The sequence below is a fragment of the Denticeps clupeoides genome, chromosome 3, assembly GCF_900700375.1.
Source record: "Denticeps clupeoides chromosome 3, fDenClu1.1, whole genome shotgun sequence".
In the NCBI taxonomy this organism is placed as follows: Eukaryota; Metazoa; Chordata; class Actinopteri; order Clupeiformes; family Denticipitidae; genus Denticeps; species Denticeps clupeoides.
In genome coordinates this window covers 17,693,547-17,706,289 of record NC_041709.1, presented here as the reverse complement: position 1 = coordinate 17,706,289, position 12,743 = coordinate 17,693,547, and the positions used below count along the sequence as shown (strand labels likewise).

The following is a 12,743-nucleotide window of genomic DNA, read 5'->3' as shown; positions in this document are numbered from 1 at the left end:
ACTGACAGCTAACGTGTTTGTGTGTGTGTGTGTGTGTGTGTGTGTGTGTGTGTGTGTGTGTGTGTGTGTGTGTGTGTGTGTGTGTGTTTTGATTTGTGTCGAAGCGAGGCTACAGATTCTCGTTTCCTGATGCAGCATGTCAGTTAGAGGTGTGAACCTTCACTGCTCTCACAATTTGATATGATTTACGATTGATCAATAATCGGTGCATTGATAATCACAATGCATCCCATACATTTTCATATATGTCAGTGACATGAGAATTAAGGCCTTGTTTACACTGACATTTGAACCTGGTGTTTTTCTGCCGTTCATGTCGTCAGGTGAGCTAGACTTAAAAACTGACTTGGGGCAAATTAAAGTAGAGCAGTGCCACCATTTGGTTGGCTGCGTGCTCAAATAGCATTGCATACATTTATTTCCAATTAGTGGTCAGAACAATGAACAAGTGTGACATGTACAGTGTGTATGGAAAGTAGTCAGAACCCGCTCACTCTTTGTTATATTGCAGGCATTTGCTAAAATCATAAATCAAGTTAATTGTTTCCTTTCCTAATATACACACTGCACCCCATATTGACAGAAAAACACAGAATTGTTGACATTTTTGCAGAAAACCTAAAATATCACATGGTCCTAAGTATTTAGACCCTTTGCTGTGACACTTGTATATTTAACTAAGGTTCTGTCCATTTCTTCTGATCGTCCTTGAGATGATTCTAGTCCAGCTGTGTTTGAACTTGATCCACACACCTGTCTATATAAGACCTTTCAGCTCACAATGCATGTTGGACAAAATGAGAATCATGAGGTCAAAAGAACTGCCTGAAGAGCTCAGAGACAGAATTGTGGCGAGGCACAGATCTGGCCAAGGTTACAAAAAAGGCAGAGTGGCCTGTTGGAAGCCACTCCTCAGTACAAGACACATGAAAGCCTGCATGGAGTTTGCTTTAAAAAAAAAAAAAAAGATTCTCTGGTCTGATTGAATATATGAACATAAATGATTTTAGCAAATGACTGCAATATAACAGAGTGAAAGATTTAAGGGGGTCTGAATACTTTCTGTACCCACTGTATGTAGTATTTGTCGTGCCTTACTACTGGGTGGTTATGACAAATATGACAAAAAGCTATACAAGCAGTTTGAAAACTTGCTATGTGATGCACGGGACACAGAAAACTAGTCTTACTTTTTAAAACAAACTTCCACAGTAAAATTATGTGAACTCTATAAGCATTCAGACAAAACTATTGCACCAAATATTTCAATGTATAATGGGTGTCAAATATCAACAAAATAATGTTTATGCAATACCAATATATTCAACTAAAATGACCAAGATGGTGTGATGCATGGGACAACAATGTCACTGGTCTAAAAGCTACAAGAGTACTGTGAATTTTAATGTATAATTATTAAAAGCATTATAATGTGATAAAATTGATAAAAATGTGGTGCATTGTATGAATATTTAAATTACGCCCGATACACTATTATATGCACAATATAATGCATATAAATGTAACTTTGATTGTCTGGGTTATGATAATAATTTGCTTTGAATTTAACTAAAAAAAAGTTACAACGTGAGACATGACTGTTTCAAATGTCTGCAGTTTTTGTTAAATATATTGAAATTATGCGAACTTAAGAACATGCAGCCATAGCTATTAGCGATCACATATTGAACACAGAATAATCAGTATATTTAATAAATACTTGGTTGAATTGTGCAGTTGATTGTGCGCATAAATCTCATTCCATATATGATCGCAGATGGCTTTTGCCAATATCTCTCAAGTTTTTTCAGAATAAGCATAGGCCTGATTTGAAGACCTAATAAGGCTTATCGTGATTAGCCACAGGTATTTCTTTTTCCGTAAACTGTACACCATTAAGGTGGTGCAGAGTCTGGCTGACGTTAATGCTGAGTCATGTGGCAAAAGATCAAAAGTCTGACTTCAATTAACAAAAGCTGGTGCGGTAATGACGTAAAATTCTTTGAAATAAAAAGAATTAAAGCCAAAGATATTTGTTTATATTGCAATTAAAGGAGCACCAGGAAAAAGTAGAGTATTCAGTGAATTGTTTATCATTGTCACAGTAATCATAGTACAGGGTGTTATCCATAGTTAAAAGTCTTAAAAATACTACACACCCAATACATTTATTTTCTGGTAACCTCTAAATAAGTTCTCCTTATAATAAAAATGTCTCTGACATTAGAATAGCGTAGTTGAGGTATTTATTATTTTGTAAATCAAATGAGACAAGCCTCCATTCTGCCAGTAATCTGCCAGTCACAGTGCGGTGCACCGGGTTTACAAGTCAGCACTGCTCAATCATTTATATTATAAGTACTTGGACTGAAGCGAAAATATATTGTCATGTTTACCAACTGACTAAGATGCTCAGACTCACTTAAGTCTGTTAACAGTTCCTATGCTCTGGACTGAAGTTGGGCAGAGCTGTAAATAAGTTTTTTTTTTAGCATTTTAATCTGGTTGAGTTTGCACGATAAATGATCGTTCTGCAAATACAAAATTCCAGTCTATAGTACCTATCCTTAAAGTTGTACATAAATGTATTAAATGTTTTTTTTGTTTTTGTTTTTTTTATTAAATGTTAATCTAATTTACAAATCTCTGCCACTGTCTTCAGGTGATGGTGAGCCCATATACAATACATATAAAACTGAAGAACTTTTCTTCCGTGGCAGGTAGTGTGCCAAATGAATAGAGAGTATACAATTATTTATTGTTGCAGGGGGGTTATTAATTTTCACTGGGTGAACTAATGGTAAGTAAAAAATGCAACATCATGAGGACAAATTTGTATCAGCACCTAAACCATCCCACTTATATCCAGTAGTTCCTATATACAACTATATGTAGGACATCTTTTTAAAAATGTTACCTTTTTTTAAAAATAATTCTTATTGATTATTTATTGATTAGAAGATTTATAGTGATTTATTGATTTATGTAGTGAGTTATTATAAATCATATCACATATTGCAATATTGATCTCAGTAATCGGAATAGGATTCCTGTGTCTTAAGATGTCTTAAATTTTGCCTCCTTAAAACTACAGAAATCCTTTAGTATTTTAGGAAATAGTTACTTGTTAAGTGAAAGCTTTGCATGGAATTAATAAAGCAAATTAATGTGGTCTTGCCAAAGTAATCAAAAGACTGAATTTGATACATGTTGAGTGATGTCAGTATGAGTTTTAGTGTTCAACAGATACCAGTCAAGGTTTACTTCTTATTTTTGGCTTCCCATGTGTTCTAGGTTAATGGATTTGCATTGACAGCAAAAATTGGGTTATCCTTTTTACCTCCTCAGCATTTTTTTTTATCTCTCTCGATAATTAAAACAAATTAAGTGATTACAATTGCTGGGAATGGCAAATTAAATTAGCAAAGCAATGAATCATGTGGAAATTATAGGATTTATAGACCAGAAGTTTGTGTTTCTTGATCGATCATTTACTCGACCCAACCCATTAAAATTGAGCCTGAACCCAATCCGAACCAAAATACTTTGATAATACCAGACAGTGCTCTTGCTTTTTACATTTTCTAGCAAGCTTGGTGTGTTTCTCATGTAAACTTCCAAGTCCTTCAGGTAGCTGGGGAGGGGCTGCCCGCTGCAATGCATAGTGGAAATTTCTGTAGTCTACTGGCGAATTCTGTGAACTGCCAGATTAAAAACTGGAATTTAAGTATTGATACTAGTGCTAACTGGTATTGAATTTCTGAGAATACATTTTTTTCAGAACCGGCATTGACTGAGGCATCATATTTTCAGGTGAACGCTACTTCGCAAAAAAAACTGTTAAGGAATGGATCATTTTTTGGAATTCAAAAAGTTCAGTCCTTAGCATTCTGTTCCTCATAGTAGTGTCAATATTATGAAATCTGATGTGGAGATTGAGCTAGGAGGGCATGATCATAGATTGAAAACAATCTTGAAGTCCACACTAGATTCTCTGGCTGGTGCCAGTAATCTTCCATTAAAATGATCCCTGCAACATGTGTTTTTGCAGTGTGGTCCTTAACATCAGCACAACACTTAGTTGTTGAATGAAATGTGTTTGTTTTTCAAAAGTGAGGGAATGGTACACTTTTGAAATCTCGATGGAAAATGTTTTATCACCCCCTACTAGGGATGGCACGATTATAGATTTTGATGGCATGATTATCACAATATAGACAATCACATTATTTAGAGGTTTTTACCTTTTATTTACTGCTGTCTTAAAAAAAAAAAAAAGACAAAAACCATAAACAAACAATACTGTGCATAAATGGAACATAAACAAATGGGTACTACCTTTTGGAACATAAATAGTAATGTAAACAGTGATGCATTATAGTTAAAACAAAAATAAACAGTCTATCTTTAGAATTAAATTTAAGCTTACATATTATTTAAATAAACATATTCAAAGGCTATAGGATTGGAGTGCTCTTTTGTCTGGAGTGCTTGCTTCAGTTCTATCAGTTTATGTTATATTAAACACCAGCTCGGTCCGTGTACGTGACTGCCAATGGATTTTCGTCTTAAATTAGAAAATGCAAAAAGGGGAAACAACCCGTTTTTTGTTGTTATTATACGATCGGAAAACGAAAAAATGGTCTGTTATCCGATTTTCTTCAGTGTGATTTATAAACGAAACTCGGGGAAATAAAACATCTGTATGGAAATCGGACTTTGGATTTTGATTTTGGCTCTCTCTCTCTCTCTCTCACACACACACACACACACACACACACACACACACACAGGCTCCGCAAGTAACGGAGACGGTAGATGCAAAGCATTAGTCTCAGCCTGTGTTTGCGGTTGCTGTTGTGCGTTAGTGGTTAGACTGCACGCCCCCATTATCTGCACTAGTTTGTTTACGGCGCTAGCCTGTTAGCCGCTTAGCCTAGCCCGGGCGAGTGTGTGGATGTGTGAGTTACAGTGAAGTTCCTGTGTGTGTGTGTGTGTGTGTGTGTGTGTGTGTGTGTGTGTGTGTACACCCGAGTTACGATGCATCTAAGAATAGATTTTTTTTATCCCACCCCTAGTGAAATATGACACATTTATATTTAATTCCCTCCAACTCATTAAATAACTCGCTTCTAACAGTTTGTAATTTTGTATTACCTTTACTTGGGCGTATAAAGCTGGATGATGATCCCGCAGGTGCTGAGTCATGTTCGAGGTATTACCTCCTTTTGCCGAAACTTTCTTGTGGCACGTTTTGCATGTGGGTGACCCATCGTCTTGAATGTGACCCTCTGTATTCTTGGGGTATCCAAAAAACTCCGATATGGCAGACTTCAATCACTTTTTTGGTGGAAATAAAGCGTTTTCAGGTTTTGTCTCTGCCATTGTTTATCGCAGTCAAGTGAGCCGTCATGCGCTGATTGTACTGTCTGTGTTTCTAGCAGAAGTGCACCCCTGGTGGTAAAACGTTTTTGTTCCGGGCGAGTGCCACCAAGCTGTTGATAGCATTGTCATAAACTACGTTTTTAAGAGCGCCAACAGAAACACGGTGTTGAGGAGCCTTTACGATTAATTAACCATGCCGTTTTATATCGCGGTTAATCGCGAAACCGCTTAATCGTGACATCCCTACCCCCTACCCCCCCTCTTCTAGTGCACATGTAGTGCAACACACTTGATCTGATAAATGCCTGTGTTGTTATCAGGAACTGTGACAGGAGTTCAGCATAATTGGATTTTAATTTTTGAATTTGCATTTTCATGAGTTGGTTCACCGAAAACTCTTTCTTATTTTTTTCCCACTTGTTCATTTTTCTTTTTCTGGATTAGATTTGGGCTCATTGTCCTGGGATGACTTGGAAAATGACCTTCCAGATGAGCTGATCCCCAATGGCAGTGACCTAGGCTTGATGTCGTCTAATGGGGGCGGAGGAGCAGGCAGCTTGGGGTCCATGGGATCCTTGGGGCCTGAACCTGCAGCCAAGCACAAGCAGCTTTCAGAGCTTCTACGGGCGGGCAGCAGCTCCAGTCTAACTAGTGGCCTCAACTCGCCCAGCCCCCAGCCTGGAGGAATGGGGGGTGGTCAGTTGGGCCCACTGGGTAAAAGTCCATTGGGTCAGGGCTCCCCATCACATCCTTCTCCCCAGGCACAGAAACCAGGGGTGAACAGCGGGGGTCTTCAGACTAACAGCAGCAGCGCAATGGGCATGAACACCGGCTTTAACCAGGCCATGATGAACAGTGGACAGGCACATGGAATACTGGGACAGAATGCTGTCACTCAGCAGGGTCAGGTTATCAATGGGACACTTGGGTCAGCAGGCCGAGGCAGAGGTGGCATGCAGTACCAGGCCCAAGTGGTAGGGGCAGGATCTGCTGGAGGGGGCACAGGTGGCACCACAGGCAATGGAGGCAGTGCTCTGGCTGAGACGCTAAGTCTGAACGCACAGCAAGCCAAGGTAGGTTAATTCCTAAATTATTTGTCATTATTTTACATCCATTCTGAGGTTAGATTTTGTATGGACTCCTTGGGCACAAACTCTTGTATAGGACACCTGATGCCATGTGTGTTTATGTATATGTATAATTGTTTCCCCTTTTTTTCCAGCTTAACTTGGCAGGCAACAATCCATTTGGTCAACAGTATGGACAGGGTTCAGGTCAGCAGTTAGGTACTGCAGGGGTGAATGCTCCCTTACAGAATAGTCTACCCCCCTTCCCATCAGACCTGAAGGCTGCTGTAACCAGTGTGCCAAATCTGGTGAGTTGTCATTTCATTTTAAACTACTGCACATTTTTTCTTCTTCAGTATTCACAAATATAAATAAACCTTTTTTAGTCTTTGCACAAATTAAAATGTTTGTACAGCAGCATTAAGTTTGCAACTTTCATACAATTCTATGATTATACTTGGCATGTAGAGCCTCGGTCCTTAAAATTAAGTTTTGCATGGATTGATATGTTTTAATTTGAATCACCATTGTAATTCAGTACAGAATTTGGTTCTTAAACTTCATTTTGTAATTAAAGTGTCTTCTGTTGTGGTCCAGATTGTTCCATTTTTCTTTTATTCTGTAAAATTTGTGTAGTTTTGAGTTGCCAGACTGAGCACTCCTGCCTTTGGCTCTACCAGGCAGTGAATCTTAATGGTTTTTGTGACGCAGGTTCTACTTGGGTCAATCAGTCTGCTTAGAACTGTGGATTTACAGAGAGGTCAAAGAAGGTTAAAACAGAGTTATTCAATTATGCAATACAGATGCATATTTCTGTTCTTTCACTGCACTGCTTATTAAGAATTAGCAAGTAACATTGTGAACACAAGGACGATCTAGTTTAATGTTCTCAATCATTGTTATTAAAATTGCATTATTTTCTCATAACACTGAACAACAAAAGAAGTAACTTGTTTCGAATGTGTGATATGTAAGATTTACCATTTAGAGAACTGATAATAGGGGCCAGTATACCAACCTGTTCATTTCTAGGAAAACAATGCACAGATCTCTTGTCTGCAGATTTGTAATTAACTGCTTAGTCCTAGTAATGAACAAAACAAAATTAAAACATCTGGCACAAACCAGGTATGGACAAAATGTACACAGCATTTAAATAATATATTTAGTATTGTGGGGACAATCCTAAACACTGTGCCATTTAAAAATCCATTAATAGTTTTATAGAGTACATGCAGCATATCACAAAGGTCAGTACACCCCTCAATTTGTGTAAATAATTTGTCTTTCCTTAGGACAACACTGAAGATATGACACTTTGATAAAAATGTAAAGTAGTCAGTGCACAGCTATTAAAACTATACATTTTCTGTTCCCTCAAAATAACTTGACAAACAGCCATTAATGTCTAAAGCCCTGGCAACAAAATTGTACTCCCCTATGTGAAAATGTTCAAATTTTATGTGGCCACCTTTATTTTCCAACGCTGTCTTAACTGACCTGGCCATGGAGTTCACTAGAGCTTCCAGGTTGCCACTGGAAACCTCTTCCACTCTGTTCCAATATCACACAGCTGTTGGATTTTAGAGACTTTGCACCCCTCCGCCTCCCATTTGAGGATTTCCTATAGATTCTCAATAGGGTTCAAGTCTGGAGACATGTTTGGCCAGTCCAGCACTTTCACCCTCAGTTTCTTTAGCAAGGCAGTGGTCGTCTTGGAGGTGTGTTTGGGGTCATTACCATGTTTGAATTCTGCCCTGTGGGCCAGGTTCCGAAGGTAGCGGATCATGCTCTGCATTTACTCATTGTTCCTCCGCAGCACTCGTGCAGCCCCAAACTGTGGGCAGGACACACTTTGTCTTTGTACTCCTCACTTGGTTGCCACCACATACACTTGACACCAAATAAGATCTTGATGATCTTGAGCTCATCAGACCACAGCAGATGGTTCCTGTAACCCACGTCCTTAGTCTGCTTGTCTTCAACTTTCTTGGGCATCATCTTTAGAAGATTCCTTCTGGGATGACAGCCATACAGACCGGTTTGATGCAGTGTGCGGTGTATGGTCTGAGCATACACCACACACACACACACACACACACCATGACTGAGTTTATGCACCTGTCTGTTAAACCACTAAATGGTCTTGGCCACCATGCTGCAGCTCAGTTTCAGGGTGTGTGTAAACTCCTATCCTAGGCCATCTTTATGTAGAGTATCAATCATTTTTTCAGATCCTTAGAGTTCTTTACCATGAGATGCCATGTTGAACTACAATGACCGTTATGAGAGAGTGTGAGAGGGACAACACCAAGTTCAACACACCTACTCCCCTTTCACACCTGACACCTTGTCATGAGGTATATGACACTGGGGAGGGAAAATGGCTAATTAGGCAAAATTTGAACATTTTCACTACAGGGTGTACTCACTTTAGATGCCAGCAGATTAGACATGAATGGCTTAGACTGAACATGACATGTGCTTTGAACAAAAGGAATTTGAGCTATTGCTTTCAGACCAAAGAGTAAAATCAGACATTCAGTGAAAGTACTTGCCACTGTTCTCGCGTTACTGAGCACCACCATCAAAAGCCAACCACATGTGTTTTTAATATCTATACCTCATTATTTCAGTTAAACTGAAAAGTAGATCTATGTCTATCACATGCTATTTCTACACTGCCAACAACATACAGCGTTCACTGGCAAAGGCATACGTCCCATGGACAACAATGGAATTCAGAGTTTGGTCTATTAAGACCTTTAGTGTTTAGTTATTTTAAGGGGACTGCATGCTGTACACTGACTACATTGTATCAATGTGTCAAATGTTCATTGTTGTTTGACAAAGATATAATATAAAGAAGTGTATTGTATGGATGAATGATTTTAAGAAAGAAATTGTGATTTAATTTGTTTGTTCACTATATTACATGAATTAAAATCTGTAGCATAACCATATATTTAAAAAGATTAACTCTGCTGTAACTAGCATACCACAAGTTGAGCGCAATAGTTCTTCCTATATAACTTCCTGCTGCAGTGCTGTGTCTCCTGCTTTGCTATAGAGACATTAACCTTTAAAAAAAGATACATTTAGATTTACTTGTCAAATTATATACTGGCTATTTATATACATTTATATTGCAGTATGAATTTTAAACCATATCACACAGCCCTATGTTACGATTTGTAAAATTGTGATTATTCAAATCACTATAGCAATTCGATTTTGATATATCGTTCAGCCCTAGTATATTCTAATCAAAACAATTGAATGCACTGCTTCATAATATAAATGAAATGCTGTGGCTGTCACCTATGTCACTGATGCTTGGACCTCACTTAGCTTTCTGAATGCTGTAGTAGTTATGAATGTGAGTTAATTCTAGTCCCCAGCGAGTGTGAGGGAGATGCAGTTGTGTGTGTATGTGTATATATATATATATATATATATATATATACACACACACACACACACACACACACACACACACACACCCACACACCTTCTCATTCAATGTGTTTTCTTTATTTTCATGACCATTTAAATTGGCAGACTCTCACTGAAGGCAACAAAACTATGAATGAACACGTGTAGAGTTATGTACTTAACAAAAAAAGGTGAAATAACTGAAAACATGTTTTATATTCTAGTTTCTTTGCTCTGATTACTGCTTTGCACACTCTTGGCATTCTCTCAATGAGCTTCAAGAGGTCGTCACCTGAAATGGTTTACCAACAGTCTTGAAGGAGTTCCCAGAGGTGTTTAGCACTTGTTGGCCCCTTTGTCTTCACTCTGCGGTCCAGCTCACCCCAAACCATCTGGATTGGGTTCAGGTCCAGTGACTGTGGAGGTCAGGTCTCCACTTTTTGTTAAGTACATAACTCCACACATGTTCATTCATAGTTTTGATGCCTTCAGTGAGAATCTACCAAAGTAAATGGTCATGAAAATATAGAAAGCACATTGAATGAGAAGGTGTGTCTAAACTTTTGACCTGTACTATATATATATTTGTTACTAATTTAAAACAATTTCAGTGGGTTTTCTTACAGTGTTGTCTCTTTTCAATCCAAGCACCAACAGCAGGCTACTCAACAGCAGCAACAAATGGGTACAGCAGTGGGCATGGTGTCCACAGGACCAGGTGCTGGGGTAGCAGCAGGTCCCACTGCCGACCCAGAGAAACGGAAACTTATACAGCAGCAACTGGTCCTGCTGCTCCATGCACACAAGTGCCAGCGGCGTGAGCAGGCCAATGGAGAGGTGCGAGCCTGTTCATTACCCCACTGCCGAACCATGAAAAATGTGCTCAATCACATGACCCACTGCCAGGCCGGCAAGTCCTGTCAAGGTAAGAGTTTGTCCACTCTCTTAACTTGTAAAGTTTAATTTATATTATGCCATTGTAATGATTGTGATATTAGCAGTGACTACAGAGACAGTAGTTTAAAATAGTTTATTTTGTGATTGTTCAGTTAATTATTTAATGACTGAGGTTAGCATATACATTGTTTCTTACTCTCAAAGTACATGTTTTCCACATGTTTCCAGTTTCAAGTAAGGAAATTGCATTAAAGAACAGCATTATAACATGATACCACAGTCTTATAAATGCATAAGGCTAACAAGTGATGGTGCATTAGTTAAACCATTGGTGTGTGTTTTGCAGCACTTATTTTTATTGTTCTGTTGCCAGGATGTGTTGTAGCACTGTCTGAAGTGGTGAATATTCTGTTTTCTTTTTTAGTGGCTCACTGTGCATCATCCAGGCAGATCATTTCACACTGGAAGAACTGCACAAGGCATGACTGTCCTGTCTGCTTACCTCTTAAGAACGCTAGTGACAAGCGAAACCAACAACGTGAGCCCCTCCTCTTAACCTACTTTTTAAATTATTAATATTATTTATATTTCATGTAGTAATTATATAGAGACAGACATATTAAAATGCAATCAAAATGTTGCTTTTCCTTAAACTATATATACTTCTTTTAGAAATAGTAAAGGTAATACAGCAGTGCTCATCATTGTCATCATTGAGTGAAAGTGAACTGATTGTCGTTGTGAAACACTGCACCACAGCACACGGTGACACGACAAAATGTGTCCTCTGCTTTTAACCACCACCCTTGGTGAGCAGTGGGCAGCCACGACAGTGGCTGCAACTAACAATTATTTTAATAATTGATTAATCTGTCTTCTTTTTTTTTTTTGATTAATCGTAGAATTGGATAAAAAAAACAGAAAAGCATTCATTTCCAAACATTCAATTCAAATTCAAAAACAGATCCAAAATCTTTAGAAAGTGCACAAACATGTTGCTCCTTGAGCTGTTATAATAATAATAAAATAAAAATGGACTAACACAAAAAACATACACACGTATGCTTTACATCTGCCAAATATAGACTTTTTTTTTTTTTTTTAAATAAAGTGCCACCTGAGCTGCCAGAACGATAAATCATTTATAAAAAAAAATTAAGAAAAATACAAATCAGAACATTTAACAGGATTTGTTTGAATGTCAGAACTTGTTCTCTACACTACACTGCAGGTGCACACACTCGCAGACGCACACACTCACAAACTCACATACACATACACTCTATCTCTCTCTCAAGCTCACTAGAAGCTTATTCATTAAATTATTCATCAATGTAGTAAGTGCAAAGTTCATTTATACACCACATTTAAACACATCTTAAGATGACCAAGTGCTATAAAATAACTTAAATTAAAAATTACAACACACACAAACATATTTGTCAATAATAACTTATATGGGACAAAGAACAGAATATAGACTGCAAAAAATGCTTTTCTAAACTTTTCCTGTTTTCAATCCAAATATCTAAAAAATCTTAAATCAAGATACATTCACTAGACACATGAAATAGCATAAGAAATTCTTGTTTTCTGAAAAAACATCTCAAAATTAAGTGATTGCTTAAAACAAGCAAAATTATCTGCCAATGGGGTAATAAAACTAATCTTAATGAGATATAATCTCAAACAGAAGTTTTAAGCATCACTTAATTTTCTCAAGCAATTTGTCTTGTCTAGTAATCTTGATTTTAAGATTTTTTTAGATATTTGGACTGGAAACGAGACAAAATTACAAGGTAAGAAAAGCTTTTCTTGCAGTGTATCTATAGATGACAACAGATTGAAAAATGAATGGTCCAAAAACGGCTAGTGAATAAAAACATTGTTTTAGTCTTTTAATGCAAAGTAACTATAGCAGCCCTGCTTTACTACTGTTATTAACGCGCTAACGCTAAC

General features: G+C 37.7%; 1 protein-coding gene across 5 annotated transcripts in view; it reads left to right on the top strand.

Annotated features, from left to right (window-relative positions):
• Positions 1–12,743, top strand: part of crebbpa (CREB binding lysine acetyltransferase a) — a 38,891-nt gene that overhangs the window by 9,540 nt on the left and 16,608 nt on the right. For 4 of the 5 annotated variants that reach the window (XM_028974510.1, XM_028974512.1, XM_028974513.1 and 1 more), the window contains exons 2-5: positions 5,830–6,458; positions 6,608–6,760; positions 10,536–10,812; positions 11,209–11,322. In XM_028974510.1, coding sequence (XP_028830343.1) covers positions 5,830–6,458; positions 6,608–6,760; positions 10,536–10,812; positions 11,209–11,322 — 1,173 coding nt within the window. Of the gene's footprint in view, positions 1–5,829; positions 6,459–6,607; positions 6,761–8,686; positions 8,813–10,535; positions 10,813–11,208; positions 11,323–12,743 lie in introns of those variants that run through there. The other variant, XM_028974514.1, reaches the window with a different exon arrangement.